Below are 19288 nucleotides of genomic sequence, written 5' to 3' on the forward strand. Positions count from 1 at the left end.
ATTTCTTGACTGCTGCGGCAAGAAAAGTCACAGTAGCTTATCAAATGTCATATGAATGTGTCTTTTCTTTGCTTGAAATAAGATAAAGTTGGGTCAAGACAAATTCATTTTTAATTTCTAACATATCAGATTATTGAATAGGGAGAAAATAAAGGCCAGAGAACTTAGCAAGATATGAGGCCTTTCTATAACTTGCACAGTTATAGAAAAGTCACATTAATAGCCTATTAGCATTGTTCAGTCTGTACAATAATAATATTTTCGTTCAAATCCAACCCGGAGCAGCTCCACCGTCCACATCGCCGCACACAACCGAAGACGCCGATTGGCCAGCTGCCCCTTGCACCACTCCCTCTTCATCCCCGTTAGGGCTACCGGCCCCTCTGATTGGTCCGTTCCACCGTCAGTCAACGCGGGTGACGCCCCTCCATCCGAGCCCGCCTCCTCCCCTCCGCCTCCCGCAGCAGGTTGGGTTGAGCGGTCGGCTAGGGGACCGTGGACAGCTCCCGTCTGAGGAGCAGAGTAACGCAGGAGGAGGAGAGGGCTGGATATGGGGGAGCCACCGCACAGGCCCGTACGACCGAGATAAAAAAATAAAAAATATAAAAACACTTTTTTTTTTTAATGTGCACCTACCGGAGAAAATACACAAAGACACGGAGCTGGAGAGGCCTAAGGAGGACGGGGAAACAACCGAGGAAGTGAAGGAAAAAGGGGGGAATACGGCTACTGACCCATCCCGGCGCATCAGGGGTGAAGCAGCGAGAGAAAGGAGGAGAAGAAGGAGACATAATTCCGCTCGACCCGATGGACTGAGAGGACAGATGAATGAAGACTGCCTACACTAACGCCTATAGATGCCTGGCCAAGGACCTGGACGTCTATGCCATGAACACGGACATGACAATGGACGGGCTTGGCAACCTGCATGGCGGGGTGGCCGTGAGCTCCATGGTCCCTGACGTGGAGCTGATGAGCGGCCACAGCCCGCACCACGGCCGCGGGAGCTCCATGGGGGGCCACGGGGCGGCGGCGGCAGCGGCGGCCACCCTGCGGATACACCAGGACCTGGCCGCCGCCGCCGCGTCGTCCCGTTCCGCCATGGTGTCGGGCATGGCCACGATACTGGACGGCAGCGGGGAGTACCGGCCGGAGCTGTCCCTGCCGCTGCACCACGCCATGAGCGTGCCCTGCGACACGTCGTCTCCCGGTATGGGGATGAGCGGCACCTACACCACCCTGACCCCGCTGCAGCCGCTGCCGCCCATCTCCACCGTGTCGGACAAGTTCCACCACCACCACCACCACCACCAGCGGCTCTCCGGGAACGTGAGCGGGAGCTTCACCCTGATGCGGGACGAGCGGGGGCTGCCGGGCATGAACAACCTATACAGCCCCTACCACAAGGACCACATGTCCGGGATGGGTCAGAGCCTTTCCCCGGTAATGGGCAACGGCCTGGGCTCCATACACAACACCCAGCAGGGTCTCCACAATTACGGCACCGCGACGCATGGGGGCCACGACAAGATGCTAAACTTCGACGCGCACCACACCGCCTCCATGCTGGCCAGAGGGGACCACCACCAGCACCGAGGCCTCGGTGGCCCGGCGGCCGGGATGATGCCGCACCTGAACGGCATGCACCACCCGGGGCACCCGGCCATGTCCTCGGCGGGCCACCACCCCCACGCCCACCTCCAGTCTCCATCCCACGGGCCCGTGTTGGCTTCCACCAGGGAAAGACCGCCCTCCTCCTCGGGGACGCAAGGGGTGAACAGCTCGGGGCAGCTGGAGGAAATCAACACCAAGGAGGTTGCGCAGAGGATCACGGCGGAGCTGAAGAGGTACAGCATCCCCCAGGCCATCTTCGCCCAGAGGGTGCTGTGCCGCTCACAAGGGACCCTGTCGGACCTCCTGAGGAACCCCAAACCCTGGAGTAAACTAAAGTCAGGCCGGGAGACCTTCAGGAGGATGTGGAAGTGGCTGCAGGAGCCCGAGTTTCAGAGGATGTCGGCCCTCAGACTGGCAGGTAAGAACACAACAAACTGCACTGCCACGCTGGTGGGTTTTGGTTTGCTTCGTGCGTCAGGACAAGAAGAGGAATTTAAATCTCCCCCATGAATAAAAAAAAAAAAAGAAATCTAAAATGATTTCCCAACTGTCACTTTTTTCCCCCCAAACCTTTTTGCTGGCTTTGTTTTGGTGTTTCCTCGCGGCTCCTTTCCCGCACTCCAATTCAGATGAAGGAAATGTATTTAGAATCACCGGTGTTATGATTACCATTATTGATCAATAACAAAAAGGGATCGATGGGAAATGACAAGGTCACGGGATTTCCCTCCAACAGCCCCCCCCCCCCCCTCTCTCTGCAGCGACCCAGATTCTATTTTCCTATCCCTGCATAGAAGAGAGGGAAAACTGCACTTTTACTACATATCAATTCAATTATTATATGCAATACATTTCACCCAAATTATAGCGTCAAAATAAAATAACACAGTAAGAAAAACAAAGGAAAAGATGGGAGAAAAAAGAGGAAGTGCTTTTACTTCAAAATCATTTAGGAACATTTGCACAAAATGTAGGAAATAATTCTTCCATTAAAGTCAAACTTCAGGCTCTCAGAGTTGTTCTATATTTTAGTTGTACGAGAGATTCTTTTATTCAGCCGCTGTCATTAGCCCGCTGAAGGCTGCCTTTATTCTCTTGCAGCATTTTGCAGGGAGAGAGGTGCGAGAGAGCACTCACAGCGGGCAGAGAGAGAGGGGGTGAGGGGTCGGGAGAGGGGTTTGTGTTTGATCGCGAGAGGCGCTTTAAGCGATCAGACGGGCTGTGTGACATAAACACGACGGTCTGCAGCATCAGTGGGTCTGGTGCCCCCTCTAGTGAGGAACTGCGTCCTCTGTCTGCCCCCCTCCCATCCAGCCTCTATTGTCTGAAGGGGACGGTAGCAGCAGCAAAAAAAAGATATAATCAGGTGGCTTTTCAGGATCAGGATGAGAGTGTTTTTCTTCTCGTTGTTTCGTGTAATATTGTGTACATGAACACTTTCATGTGGGGTTTTTAGTTTTCCAGTGAGATCACATTTAATGGTATTTCACAGAGGTGTTTTTATGGCAATTTGGACATTTTGTAAGCCGGATGTTTGAGTTTAGCTTCAAGACACAAGTGGGATATAGTGTTTACATTCACTTATTCATTTATAAAGGGTTTTCTTATCTCATTGCAGCCGTTAGTGAAAAATCACTATGAAGAATACACAAGTTCAGCTCAGTTGCGCAATTGAATAGGTCGGTTTTCGCACATGGACTCAAACTTTTCATAAATCCAACTGGATGTTGTTGCTTTTATTGTGAAAATATTCATAATGTGAACTTTTCATGAGCCAGGAAGATACAATTAGGTTTGTGACATTTATAAAAGAAAAAGTTACGTTTTTTAGAAGCAGGATAAGTTTCTCAACCCAAAAAGAAACAGCTATCTCCCTTTAGTTAATCTATGAATAAAAGAGAGAGACACATTGTGGTCACCTTAAATCAACATGTTATTAGCTCCTTCTCACCAAGTTGTGAGGCTAAGGTTCCAAAACAACTCAATGTAATACTAAAAGGTAAGATGTGTAACAAATAGATGCTGGAAAGACGCTTCTAGAAGAGCTGCATCAGGATACTTTTGAAATATCTTTACAGGCAATACAATAATAGTTTGCTTCACTATTTCACTTCACTTCAATACATTTTTCTGTTTAGTGCGCTTAAGAAAAAGACCAAAAACACTTTTTAAAGAGTTAAAAAGGTGTCTTTAGCAACTGCTTTTCACTCTCCATGCTCCTACATTTTCTGACACGTGCACCAAGATGAAGGAATCTGCATAAAATACAAATATTGACACAAAACCAAACAAAGCCAACGAAGCTAAACAAACATAAAACTATTAAATAATATTTGAAACAATGCAGAATAAGAGAACTTTATTATGTTCACTGCTGTCCAGTAAAAAAAAAAACACGTTTTCAGCTAAACTCAAAGACTTAAACATTCCTAAAAAGCTAAACCCAATTACTTATTAAAGAAATGAAAGAAATCTTTCTTGTCATGGAGCTTAAAAGCAAAGCTGTTTTTCTAATTTCATGGATAGTTTACATTTTACAGACGTGTTTTTCATGGGGCAGTGTTTTACTCTAGATATAGATAATGTAGTTTGACTTTATTTTCAATAAGGTTATAGTATCTGAAGTGTGTTTCTGCTGCTATCACTAATATGAATCCAACAACAAACCTTCAGCATAAACATTTGATCTTCTTCAGTTGCTTTTGACTGACATACATTCATTTCCAGGATAATTCCCTGAGTATCAGTCCAGAGAGTGATACTCAGGGAATTATCCTGGTGAAAGCAAGTCAATTCAAATAGATTTCTTCAACAAGATGTGTTATTTATTTATTTATTATCGATACCTGTGTGTCCTCTTTGGAATAGAAAAAAAAGACATGCATGTGAAAATGACAACGAATAGAAATGACAAATCTGCATTATATGTAAAATATAATAAACGGTTCTGTTCATTTAACAAACAACCTACGTGGAGTTTTCTAAAATATCACTAAATGGAGAGTACCCTTACTATGCCTTATTTCAAATAGCTGAAATAATTCCACAATAATCTTAGAAAAAGCTCATTACTCGTGTATCAGCCATTTTGCTGTAACAAGATAAAACATTTAGCACTACAAAAGCACAGAGGTCAGAAATAAGAAGAAACACATTACACTTAAGTGAGAGTAGATGCAGTATGTTTGAAATGTTTATAATTGTATGAGGTTCGGTTAATAGCGTAGATATATTAAGTATTCTACTGAGCATCTAATACTACATTTATGCCTTTAATATTTTTGTACAGGGACATTTCAAATATCACCCAAATGATATGTATCGTAGGCTTAATGAACTCATGGTATCTGTGTTTATATTCAGTATAACTATCAGTAATGAACGTTATCCAATAAGTGTCTCATTTATTTCCTACAGTGAATATAAACTTCAGTGAATTAAGCTATTTTATTGCAATATATAATATTGCTAAATTATTCCTAAAACAACATAAAAAAAAAAAATTCTGACAGGAGCTCCATAATAACTTCCATAAACTCATTTTATTTCCTATCATATCTCTATTCTTACATCATAGCTTGTGTTGCATGTTGTTTGTGTTGTGATCTTTAGATCGGATCGTATTCTAAAGCCACATATCTGCCATGGTTTCACCTGACATCCTGATGTAGTTTCTCATATTTGATGGCTGCCTCATATTCCAATGTTTACAAGTAACATCTGTTAATTCTCCTTTTAAACTTATCGTGGCTTTATTTGTGGTGTGGATGTAACATGGTTTGAAGTGTCTGAACAGTCTTTGCTGAATAGACTATTATAAAGAATAATCACTGCTAATAGGCAGTGTTTGCTTTTTTCCCCCCTATTTATTTTCCAATTAATGGAGATCCAAACATCTCAGATCGGGCAGTTGATTCTCCAAAAATGGATTTGGAATTTTGCATTTAATTAGCCTAGATTCGGTTAGTGGATTTGGTCCAGCTTTTACCCTAACATTTACATTATTTTGCACCCCAACATTTTAAATGTGTACACATGTGGATGAGGTTATCTCTGCAGAATTTGTATGTTACTTCGATAGGGGTTCTTTCATTTTCGGGGCTGGCATTTGACGATATGTGTTGATATGAAAATGACTTGAGTGACGGTGGATGGAGGGAGCTGGAGGAGAGTATCCGTGTTGCCTCGTGTAAAATATACACCGTGAACAGCCTTGTGCTCAAACTGCTGTCTGACGGAGCTGCGCTCATCTGCTTTCCCTCTCGTAATGCAAAACACTCGCTGGCTGCTGTGTGTGTGTGATGCTGGTTTCTTTTTTTAAAAGGCCCCCTATCCACGAATCAAACCTGAAATCATTTTTAGGGTTAGGGATTGACTGAATATTTTTTTAATAGTAGTGTCAATAGTTGCAGTGGGCTATCCGAGTTTTGGTTGGTCGATACCAAATTGACACTGTGTCAATTCCTTGCATTGAGGAATACATATTTGTTTTACTACAAACCCCTCTTTTCTTTTTCATTCGGAAACTAGATAACTAGAAAGCTTCCTGATTGACATGCTGTATCTTCTTAGAAAGCTGGTCACCAGTGTAAGAGTCATTGTTGTTGAGGAAAGCCTGATGCTACAACCTAGAAGCTAACTGTGAACAGCTAACATTAGCCTAGCTTAGCACAACGTCTGGGTATGGGGGGGGGGACTAGCTTTTTTAACTTTGCCCGACAAAAATTTAAACTCCTACAATTCCAACAACTTTTCAAGAAAAGTTTAAATAGAAATGTAAAAATAAGACATTGCGGTTTGGTAAGAAGCTTGTTTGCTGGTAAGATACAGAAACATCCAATCAACAGCCCAGTTGCCAGGAAGTAATGTTGTCATAGTACGTTTCGGCAAAGCAAAGATATGTTGAATGTCAACGTCTTTCTACATTGGGTCAGAGCAAGTGAAGTAGTTTATAGCGTGACCGTTTATGTGGTGTAACAGGCGAGAAAGTCCACTTAGGGTGAGTCGAAATCTTGGTGGACGAGGCAAAAAGGACTTTCACCCAGGTGACCACTGTTCCTGCACCGCGTGAAACCAAAAGTCAACGTTGACTTTATGCTTGTTATGCACGGTTGTTGCGCTTGTTCAGATCAGATTCAGATTCAACTCTATCGTCATTGCACAGAGTACAAGTACTCGGACAATGAAATGCAGTCTTGGCATCTAACCAGAAGTGCAAAAAGAAGCAGTAAAGGTGCAGTGCAATGTGCTAGATAAATAACAGTATAGATAACAGATAAATAATAAAAAAGAAAAACAACTATGAGTAGTATAACAATACAAACAACTAGTGCTGGGCGGTATGACCAAAAATGTGTATCACGGTCATTTTTAAGATTCTGGCGGTTTCACGGTATATCACGGTAACTTCTTTTCCCTTGACTGTGTTTTTATATAGGTTTATAGTGGCTTACTCTACTGTCAGGAGTACATAGAATATAAAAACATTTTAATGTCATCATGTATAAAGGCTTTGATTACTATAGGGTTTGCTCGTTTGTTCGTATAATGTTGGGATAGCAGTTTGGCTGAAGTATTTTAGCCCCGGTAAGACATACCTTGAATCCAGTGTTTTAATCATTGCTCTGAGTCTTTCTCGACTGTCTGTAGTGGGACCATGTCCTTGCATCGCTGGATTGTTATTGCGTCCGTAATGTCGCTCCACCACTTGCTTTTCTTGTCACATGCAGTGTCTCGAGCAAATGCCTCTTCAAGCGATGTCTGACCCTTTGGCTTCACTGTTTCACTCGCGTCAACGTTACCGGTTGACGGCCGTAATCACACTCTTGGTATTCCAACACATGTTTTCTGCTGAGGTGATGGAGAAAGTTGCTCGTGTTACCACCAGCGTCAACAACAGTGGCTCGACAAACTTTGAATATATTGTCTTTTGGACGTCGTTTTTTTCACTGGGGATGGGGGCTATCACCGTGGTGCAGAGTTTAGTAAGGTGACAGCTGAGGGGAAGAAGCTGTTCCTGACCTAATATTACGTAAGAAAGTCAGCTGTGGGCAGTTATTGTTTATTTACGCTAGCTAGTTTGTTACGGCTGTTACGTAACGTTGTTACGTTATTATTGGAACACAAACAGACATCTTTTTTCTAACCATAACCAAGTAGTTTTGTTACCTAATCCTAACCAATTGTGTCACAAATGTTAACCGCGTAAAATTGAGCGTTTCTGCAAGCATGATACGAGGCTGATATGAAATGGATATGGGCTTCAGAAACATTGACATTCAGTGTATCTGTGGTTTGCAGGAACGTAGAATGGCAACATTTTTTCAGGCGACTGGGCAGCAAACTTTTTTCCTCGTCTGATAACAGGGTGAAGTCAGCGGATGGCCGTTGTAAAGCTTTTTAATTTTTTGTAATCAATTGACTTCTGAATTTTGGATCCATTTTTTTTATGAATTTATCATTTATATGCCACAGATTTTCTTTTCTGATTTCAGCAACAACAGAACAAAACATGTTAGCTGGTTAACGAAAAGACTGGAAGCGCTGCTGGCAGCAAAACCCAGTTGATGACAAGAAAGATTGGTGACTAGCTTGTTAGCTTTCAAAAAACAACATGTAAATCAGACATTTCTTTTTTCTCTTTTAATGGAGTAAGGCAAGCAGTTCCAATGCTTCCAGCCTTTGTGCTAAGCTAGGCTAAACATGTACTGGGCCTCTGAGAGTGAGGAATATCAATGGGTTTCTTTCCTCCAGCTTGACATTGAAAATGTATTTTGTGTCCAGTGGTTTCACAGAGAATGGAGGCTATATTGTCCTGTTTTTTACAGCAGAAAAACCACAACACTTCTGGTTGTTGTCAAGATACAACAACCAGAAGTGGTTGTTGTATCCAACATTTTTATAAAAAATGTTGCCAGGCGTTACATTTTGCTCATTTCATCACTCTCTCTTCTCTCTTTACAATGACTGTATGAACAGAGCGAGCCTCAAATCCTAGATCAACAACGCTACAAGCAACCAATAGAACTGAGGTCAAAGGTCAGAGCTGCAACACTCAGACAATAGATGGAGCAAATATTCCCCTGACCCTGAGATGGGCAGAGAGCAGCGGGAGGAGCAGCATGCAGGGCGGAGAAAGAAATGAGAGAGCTGGGAGACAGGGTTATTTTAGTTCTTTCTCTGACTGTTACATTATCCACATTCATGTTCTGTCCATTCACAACGATGAAAATATAAATGATTAGCCTTCCTCTTTTGGTTCTCTCTTTCAGTTCACTTCCTCCCCACTCGTACCCTTCAATATCTTTTTCTTCCTCGCTGAATTAATCGCTTGATATAGTCCTATTTAGAGCTGAAACAATTGTTTGATTTATTGATTAGGCTATTCACAGAAAGTTGAAAGTCCTTTTTAAAGCAAAAAATAACAAAGGTTATCTTGTTCCAGCTTCTTGAACTTAAGAAGAATTTACTAATTGTCTTTGTATTATATAATAGTAAATTGGATGTTTTGCCATTTGAGACATTGGTCAGACAAAACATTTGAAGACGACAGATTGAGCTTTAGGAAACTGTGATGGGCAGCTTTAACCATTTTTGATCATTCTATTGACCAATCCATTAATCAATAAGGAAAATATCCAGTAGTTGCATAATCCCTCCCCCATTCTTCACTCTCTCGCTCATATTTCTGCAGTGTTCTAGAGTGATTATGTAAATAGGATTTATTTATATAGCACTTTTCAAAAGGAAAATGTAGCGATGCACTGATCCAACTTTATCAGTGCGGATATCAATACCGTTACCTTTGGGTACGGGTGGATACCAGTGTTTAATTGATAAGCTGTGTGGAAGTGACTAGGGTCATTTTTTAATGTGGAAGGAAACATCAGGCTAAATGTTGCTATCCTAACTTTGTCAAACATAATGTAACAAAACATAAATTATGTACATCTTACATTACATAATTGTTGTTTACTATTGAATCAATAAATTGTCCAACAACTTTGTAAACTGTCTTTAAAATCAACTAGAATTACCATTAAAGTGTAAACCTCTCAAAAGCAGCAACAAATTGGTGAAAACCTAAACATCAATTAAAATTCCAGAGTATATTGTATATAGTATATAAACACAGAACTGAATTGAGTAGATCTGCCCCAATACCCTATCCAGCTTCACGATAAAAGTATTTAGCACAAAAGAGGAGGAGCTGGATAACTGGTGATGTGTTCTTTTTGTTTGAAGGCTGCAGCATATTCACCCTCTGAAGACAGGAGTGTAATGAACTGCAGTAATATTGGCATTAAGACAACAAAATAGGAACTGATTCATTTCTCTTCTTTAAATGATATAACATGTTGGATTTGATGCTTTTGTCTGCATAATTTCCCAAAGAAATTTCATAGAAAGAAAAAGCAAGTTGGTACTAATTATATGGAAAATAGAGAATGTTCAGCTGGAACTCTTTCGGTTAATTAATCCCAAATAACTGCCGGTGTGTCATTTAATTTGAGTATTTTTTTTGGGACATCCAACCTATCATAGAATTCAGGCGTTCATTAAAATGAGTTAGATTTCTGAGATCATCACATTTGAACGTTGTTGTAAGTCGACATATAGAAATAATGTTAATGTTTTCGATCATCGTAGAAAACAACCCATCAAATGAACTACTTCTAGAAACCACTATCACAGCTTCTGTGTCCACTTAAATTGTCGATGGTGGGACAAATCCGTCAGCCACTGCTGATTGGTGGGGCAAAGCAAAACAATCCCTGCAGCGAGGTTCCAAACTGATTAATGATACCTTCAGCTCTACCACATATTGGTGTACGGTTTAGGTGATTTCGGCCCCATACACTGTTGAGCGCTTCCTTTAAAATTTTTTTTTATTTTTGCCTTTGAAAAGAACATTTTGAGCCCAAACTGGCTATTTCTCACAGGTATGTATTTTGGTTTCCACATACTTTTAGCCATGTCGTCCAAGTACAGTATTGCCAAAGCAGGTTTTTGGACAAGGTTTACAATACGAGTGTAAGAATTCAGAATTGTGAAGAAAAATGGTATGCACATTACCAAACAGTATTCTATGATAAAAGAAAAACAAATCTGTCCGTCTAAATGTCTTTCTGGAGCTTTTCCCCTTGCCTCCTTCTCCTCTCTCTCTTCATTTAGAATCTTTTTCTTGCCATCCCTCTCCTCCCTTGGCCCTGTCTCTCTCTCTCTTTTGGGGGAAGGTATTATGTGATCGTCAGGGGAATTGAACACAAGAGCAGAGGCAGCAGCGGCCCGATGAATTATTGATGGGAATCTCGGCGTGACCCGCCTCGGTCTGCTCACTTCACTTCTTCTTCACCTCACAGCCGGGTTAACCAGGCAAAATGGAGGGAGGGAAGAGGAGAGAGAGAGAGGAGAAGGAGGAGTCCATTGTTTGGTTGGAGGATGCTGCCTGCCTGTGACTCCATGTGAATTATGGATGCTCGAATCAGTGTTAGAATAGCTCATATAAAAGCTGTACAAATAGGATCCATGGTCAGCACAAACGAGAACACATAGGGGGAAGTGCTCTAATAGTTGACATGGTAATTCAGTATAATGTACATTCCCAGAGCACTTATTCCATCAGTACGTCGACAGAACCATGTCATACCAGCCCTGTCTCCTAAACATTACATTCCCAAAATTTGAGGGAAACCTTTTTTGTTGGGGTTTATGTTTGCTGTTGACATATAGTTTTGTAACCCTAACATAACCAAGTAGTGTTATCACCAGAACATAACCAAGTATTTCTGCAGCTTCTTTTGTTTTGTTTCAATTTACAACGTTCAAACTGTTTAGAACTGCAACCATAGTCAGAGAGTAACTATGTTTCCATCGAATCGCAATGGAAAGTGCAGTTTAGTTGTATGGTAACAACATTTTGTAGGAGACGGGGTTTGTCATGCTCACAACACCACTGATCTCAGTATCTCTTTTTAACACTAATACTGTTCTCATCGACATTAATTGAAAATCCTTCCACCCTACAGTTTTTCGATCACTGTTAAGTTGCTGTCAATGGAAATCAACACTTACTACAAAAAGCCGACCAGAGAGGGATTATGCACTTTGAGTTGCTGGAAGGCTTTTCGTGGTAACGAAGGAACATGTTTTTAATAGCTTTTGGACAACATCTACGGCACAGGGAAATAAGATACATCAGGCTTTGGATACACACACAATGCTAAATGAATGCTCACTCCATTGCCGGAAAAACATCGCCAGACGTATCCTATAATGTCTTTTTCGTTACCGAACAGAAAGAGAAGAGGCCACTTAGAGTCAAATTGTGCTGAAAATCTGAATGACTTAACCTAAATATTTTCCATTTTACGCATCCTTTCTGCAGGCAGACACAGTGCATTATTTATGAGCCGGACCCTGCTTTATGACACAGATTACCAGCAGTAACTGCTTGTGTGTCTGTGTGGGTTTGGCTTTACGGTTTCAGACTGTGGGAATACAGTTTGTGTCCGTTTTCAGGGGTTTTGTTCTGACCTCCTGCATATTTACAGGCTGCTATTGATCCGTATTAATGGATTTCAGGCTGCTGAGAGGAGACTTTTGATGTTTGTTTGTGTGTCAGCGTGAGAAGATTTGACAGACCCGGTTATTTCTGTCCTCTCCTGTCGATAGCAGTGTTGGAGGCTGGAAACCGAGGCATGACATAGTGTGTTTACAGGTGTTGGGGAGTACTATTGCAGATGTGGAGAAGTTGTATGAAAACTTTTGTCTCAAGGGATGTCATTTGAGTCCCCGGTTGGGGCTGAAGAAGTTTGAAAACAAAATAAATCTGGGGGTGTGGAGTTAGAAAGAAGGAATTTTATCGGACAGACTAACAAACATCCTGTTATATCGTTTAGGTGTTTGGAAATGTTGATACTTTTGTCAATGTCATAAAAGACAAAATCTCCACCATATTAACATCTGATCTCTCTCGTGATATTTTATCTGGATCAGGAAAAACACGAGCATGTGGGAGTAGATAGACTCATAATTGAATATTTATTCATATTTGTATTTGCGATCAGAATGCAATCAGCCAGGTGTAAATCAGCTGCCCATTGGTGGGCCTCTGATTGCCTTCTATTAGACTGCGGAAGTACTGCCAAATGGTTTTATTAAATTAAAATGAGCTTTTCTTTGGTACTATACAAAGTTATTTGTATATCTAAATATGATCAAGAAGTCACATAAATAGAGGGCATCAGATTACTGTTCATAACCTAAATGACCAGTTACGTTTGAATATGACATCATCAGGTAGACACAAACGTGTTTTGACACTGTTTGCAAACTGGCGTTCCCTTGGATGCAGTGACACGAAATGGATCTGTTGAACAGAAATGTGATGTGGGAGACAACCGTGCAACAGTAAAAGCCCCAAAGCGTGTGGTGAGGAAATATCACCCCAAATACATTACATCTGAACTCATAATGGCAAACAGAGATGGGTGAGGATGAGCAGAAATGTATTTTGCTTTTATACAGCTGAAAGTGGCATTACACATATTTACAGCCCAGTCTTTAGTCTAGTCTTTTCGCATTTTCTTTTTTTTGCCAGGTTGTGTATTTTGTTTTATTTATTTGGGAAAATGGTTCTCTGAAATCTTTTTTTGAACAATCACAAGTGGGTCTTACGTTACAAGGATGAGAACCCCTGGTGAAAAATGACATCATTACATTACATCACCTCTTCCAGCTATCTTAAGCTTTCCGCCAAATAGACACAAGCCCGTCTTTAGCAATGTAAAAAAGAAAAAGAGTAGAGCCCACACAGCAGCATCGCTCGGGGAGACTCTCAAGGGAATTCCACCACATGCAAGATAAAGGAAGCTGAGCTAGCACTAATGCTTGCGAGCTTCTCCTCCTCCTTTTTTTTTTTACAGTTCATGTAACGTTAGCAAGAGTTAGCAAGTCTCAGTAAAAGTAGCCTATGGAAGCCTTCGGCTGTCAGTCACATGACCCTCGCCTTGCAACTTGTAGGAGTCCCTCGAGAGCAGGCTGTTTGTTGTCCCTAACATTTGCATATTGAGATCTGATCCCCATGCAGGCAGAATCAAGACCACTTATGAATACCAGTTGTAATTGCTAAGACCTGAGATCAGAAGTCATTATCTGGATAACGTATGCAGACACAGATTGCAGGTGAATACCAGGAGGAGACAAGGTTACAAGGTTTTGACGTCACGACCCCGGCAACACATTGCACGTTTTTCATTCAGCAAAGCACCGAGCTCGAGTCTGTAAACTCCAAACATCAGCCTTGTGCGTTCAGACCCTTTACAAACCTACGCTGCAGCTCCCAATAAGAAAATAAGTAGAATAGCCTAGTGATTTTTTTTTATTAAGTCTGTCCACACCGATTACGGTGCCCCGGCGGTGTTGGAGCGGTAGGAGTGTTGCCGTTGCGAACTAAGCGACTCGGGGTTCAGGGGAGAAAATGGTCCTGTCGACCGCTTTATTACGCCGGTCAAATCAAACGTGACACCTGGACTCTGAGCTCGTCGAGGCGGAGCTCACCAAGAATACACACCGCACAATTGGTCAGAACTACACACACACACACACACACCCACACAAGTGCAGGTATAGGCAGCAGGGAGGACAGGATCATAACTCTGATTCATGCTTTAAGGACCATACCAGTTTTTTCACATAATTTACTCAATGCACTTTGAAAGCAGTGCATTTGTGGTAATATATCTCCACAGTGGTAATGTTAAAGACCCCCCCCCCCCCCCCCCCCCCCCCAGAGCATGAGTTGAAGGTAATTCAACTCATTTTTTATATATAATCATACACTCTGAAAGCTCAAGTTGCCTAATCTAAATACTTGCATTTATCTTAACTTGTAGATCACAATGAAATTGTGTATCAATCCGCCGCTGAAAATAGTCCCCAAACAAATGCACCTTTTTTCTTGTGTTTGAGTCATTTTTGCTAAAAGCTACAGCGCCCAGCTAAGATAATGGCATTTTGCGCTTAAACATTTAAACAGAAAAGTCTGAATTAAACCTTGAGGTGTGGAGTTTGAGAGATATGGGTGTTTTACCAGCCAGGGAGGGTGTACTGCAATGTTGAGACATTATGGGAAATGTAGGATCCAGTGTTTTTGGAGCTCGACTCATGCTAGTTACTGCAAGTCAGGATATCTGACTCTCTCCACCTTATGAAAGTGACATACTAATTCACTGCGATACTTACTGTATTTAAACGGTCCGTTCTAAACGTCAGTGTGTGGTTGCCTCAATGTAAGTTAAATAAAAAGGCCTGTGGTACAGTCAAGGGAGGAGCTAACACAGGAGCTAACATGGAACAGACACTAGCTGTCACGGAAAGAAAGACACATTATTATCAGTAATTAGCTGCATCTTGATTGGCTGACAAAATCCAAATTTATCATTATCATTAAACAACAACAGTTGACCAAAGTGCCGTAAAATCGAATACATATATAAATCAAAAGTAACCCTTTGTTATATCTTAAACCAAGTTGCTATAGCGTCTTATGTTTACTTCAATTATTGTCTGTTTCACCTGCGATTAATTCACACACACACATACACACACACATATATATATATATATATATATATATATATGCTATATACACACATCTATATATCCAGTAATATATGTATGTGTAGGATACTGATTACAGGGCCATACTTGATTTGACAATGATGCGTTTCAGGGCATCCTGTAAACAATACAACATGTTCAACGATCCACTGTATATTTACTCGTGGTGTCAGAGTCTCGGGTCCAATCAATATTGGAGACTCGTGGCAATTTAGGTCAGACGTGACCTAGAATGGAGGGAAGCAAGAGAGTCTGGATCTGACTTGTTTGGGTCGTTCTGGGTGGAGAAGCGACGTGTCGAGCAGAGGCTGATCACTGTTTCTACAATATGTCTCAAACATTACGTCGGATTCATTTATTGGTGTTTACGTGAGGCCCGTAGGGCCCCTTTAAACAGACGGAGACAACTGAACCTCACTCCATAACCCCATTAATTCTTCTTTGTTGCTGTTTGGTTTGTTTTCTCTGTTTTTTTGTGTCCTCCTCTTTTTTAATTCTCTCACTCTTTCTATCTGTGCTCTGTTGGTTTCCTTCCTGTCGTTGTGCCTCCTCTCCCTCGGGCTCCTTAGTATTGGTGTCGCAGTGCTGCTGAAATAACTCTGTCCGGAGGCGTAATGAATGACGACAGGCAGGACGGAGCCGTCAGGCAGCATGGCAGGGTTTACAGCGAAAGACAAACAGTGTTTTTAAAAGAAAAGGACAATAAACACAAGCTCCGCTTTGACCTTGTGCTTCACCAAAATCCTGCAATTCCCTCTGAGGATAACAAACAACTATATTTAATGATACTGTGGTGATTATGCTTATTATTACTATTACTATTATTTAATGATTACTGCTATTATCAAGGATTACTATTTGTATTTACATATAAAATCTGTAATAATAAAACAAATGTACTATAAAAATCATATTTAAATTAAAATCTCTATATAAATAAAATAATAAAATAAATAAAAAGTCAATTACTGTTTATAATAATGAAAAAGAATAATACCCTGCGGAAATGGAAAATTAATACATATTAATTCAGTATTATTAAACAATAATTACATAATTAACAATGATAACAGTTGTTATTATCAATAATAACAATAAATCAATACGAATAAATATAACTTTACAAAATATATATTATATGACAAGAAACAAATTAAGACTTGATTGAATTTAAAGCATGATATCCTATTAAATTAGTAGATTTATTTTCAACTCTTACAAGTCTATTTATTATTATTATTGTTATTGCTGTTGTTGCTGTCATTGTTGTTAAAAGAAAAACAATCATAGTAATAATAATAAAAACGCCATTTAAATGTTTCTCACTTGTATCTGTGATTTGCCTGCATGCTGCTCTGACTGACAGTCCTCTGAATGTAAATGTGCTGATGTGTATCTATAGCCGATCAATACACTGATGGTCAGATACGGAAGTGGACGCACATTCTGTTTGTTGTCCCTGCTGCTCCCCGTCTCTGCTCGTGTTGTTGTTTTCTGTTATTTTAGTTTCTCTCTCTGTCTGGGAGTCGGTGTGTCTTTGTATGAAATGTGCGTGTGTGTGTGTGTGCGTGTGAAAACGGCAGTTTTGGGCTCCGCTGTGCGTGCGGATGGATGATGTGGATCGATGGCTGTAATCCCGAGCAGATTAAAAGAGCATTAATACTGGCAACGATAACGTAAACGGTGCGGACCCAGATCTCCATTGATCTGCAGGAACCTGATCCAGACCAGTTCCTGGAAGAGATGATGGGGGGGGGTGGGGGGGGCTATCAAGTAGGCCAGAGAGAGAGCTGACATTAGACAACAATGAGAGAGGCAAACTGTATCTGAATGGCTCATGATAATAATAACATGGGCACTAAAAAAGTCGTTCTTTTTCGGTTGTGAAAAAGGTCAAAATGTTCCGTTCATCTGCTTGTGTTTTGTCTGCTTGTGTTTTCACGTGCACGTTGGGCTTTCAGGGCCACCGTACCAATCAGGTTATTGAGGTGTTCAATCTATATATTATCAATAGAATGTCAATATTTAGTATTTCGGTGGCTGTTAAAATTCAAATGCTGATGTCCCTCATTTGCTTCCGTACACTTTGCTTCATGTTCTTATTCGGACACGTTTTCTTCTTTGGATGATATACGGGTTTCTTCACCTCACCTACACGCTTCGTTTTTTTATTGTGTTGACCTATTGTCTTGTCATTTGTCTAAACCAAAACATGCAGCACTTTCTGATGGTCAGATTGTCATTATTTGTCCCCCTCCCTATACCTGCTGCAGATTTGCTGGTAAAAGCATTAAAAGCAGCCGGTGTGATGTGTGTCAGACGGATGGGTTTAAAGGGAATCCTCCTCTATTCGATTATGCCACCTAACTGGATTCATTAAGCGGAATGCGTCAGTGATTGGATTATGTTTCATATTGGATGGATGGCATCCAATTGTAGATATTGCGGCCTTTAATTGGGACAGGTTTGGCTGGACGGAGTGGGCAGAAACATGTCGGAGAAAAAGCTGAAAATAGGAACAAATAATCAGCGAATGGAGCAGAAAAAGTAAAACGAAGTAATAAACTATAAACATAAAGGAAATAAACAATTTAAAAAAACTAAGCAATACAACTGGGTATAAAAAAGGGTGAGAAAAAGAATACACACTATATGGTCATCTCTGAGCGGCTATTTTCTCTCAGAGCAGAAAAAAACGGGTCAACTCGTATCGTCGGCCGCCAATCGTTTGGAGACAAACACAACGGTGAGCGGATTGCCAGGGTGTCCGTTTATAGCGTTCCCTACCTCCTTTTGATCGATCACCGATTACAATACAATCTATTGATCAGGGAATATTATCTTTCTGCCTGTGTTTGTTCTCTGGTGTTGTGTGCTGTGAGACTGAGCGGCGATGGCTTCAGGCTGCCAAAAAACATTACTGATAAGAAAAGGTACTGAGAAGCCAGTTAACTCATCATCTATTAGTCTGTGTGTGTGTGTGTGTGTGTGTGTGTGTGTGTGTGTGTGTGTGTGTGTGTGTGTATGTGCGTGTGTTTGTTTGATGTCCAGAAAGAGCTTCCCTCTGACTTATCCTCACTGTCAACATAAAGCAGGTTAAAGGTTAGTGAATGAACTTTCTCTCCAGCGACTTTTCACTCTAGACATCACACTTTTTTTATGCTTTCATTTATTTGAACTCATTTGAATTTTTTTTTTCTGGGATTTTTCTTTTTGAAGCAATCCCATTGGAATGTTGCACTATATTTCCCATTATGCTTTGTTTAGGTTAATTAGTAAGCATCATTTTGCCATGACGTCAGTGGCTGGTTTGGAAATTACGAGCTTATTTGCTACACTGTGCTCTATATTAACCCTCCGCCATTTAAAAAAACCTCTAATAACTGATCATTTGTCTGCTTGCGGACAGCGGAAAAGCCTCTGACAAGACGACGCAGTAGTATGTCACATATCTTTTTCTGCAACATTTTAAACGTTAATATTTGCTTGTCAATAGAATGGAAACAAGGATACTGACCTATAATTACTTTATTGGTTGATATGTTGAACATGTTAACAAACAGTCGCATTTCTGCAGAGACAGAGCAACGAAAGCATTTAGTTGCCGTCATGTTTGTGTCCACCTGATGGAAGAAAGTCCAACATTGACTCTCTTTTAGCTCTGTGTTTGGTCTCCACCAACTCCTCAGTGAAATAGATGTGGCTCTTCAGCTGCTAAATGCTCCGCTGTGTTCACCCACAGGTCTCCAACTGTGTCTGTCTGCCTTTTGGTGCTGAGCAGATTGTGTGCAGTAGTTTTATTTAAGGATTGTTTGCTGAAAATGATGCTGATGAGAGCAGTGAGAGTGAACCAGAACAGTTAAGTTGCAGGCTAGAGAACCGAAAACAATGAGCTGGAAGTAAACGCTTTATAGAGATGAGGGAGGGCAGAGTTGGGTGCTACATTTTCACTGGGTTTGTCAGTATGAGCAATAAGTAGTCATATGATCCATGTTAATCTAAAAAAAAGGATTGTAGCAGATTTAAGTGTCCAAATTCTATGGGTAAAACC

General features: G+C 41.1%; 1 protein-coding gene across 1 annotated transcript in view; it reads left to right on the forward strand.

Annotated features, from left to right (window-relative positions):
• Positions 1-828: 828 nt before the first annotated feature.
• onecut2 (one cut homeobox 2) overlaps positions 829-19288 on the forward strand; it is a gene marked incomplete at both ends in the record, with an annotated part of 35489 nt that continues 17029 nt past the window's right edge. The window contains one exon of the mRNA XM_079178872.1: positions 829-2032. Within this exon, the coding sequence (XP_079034998.1) occupies positions 829-2032 (1204 nt within the window). The remainder of the gene's footprint in view (positions 2033-19288) is intronic.

This window comes from Pholis gunnellus, assembly GCF_910591455.1.
Source record: "Pholis gunnellus genome assembly, chromosome: 18".
Classification (NCBI taxonomy): Eukaryota; Metazoa; Chordata; class Actinopteri; order Perciformes; family Pholidae; genus Pholis; species Pholis gunnellus.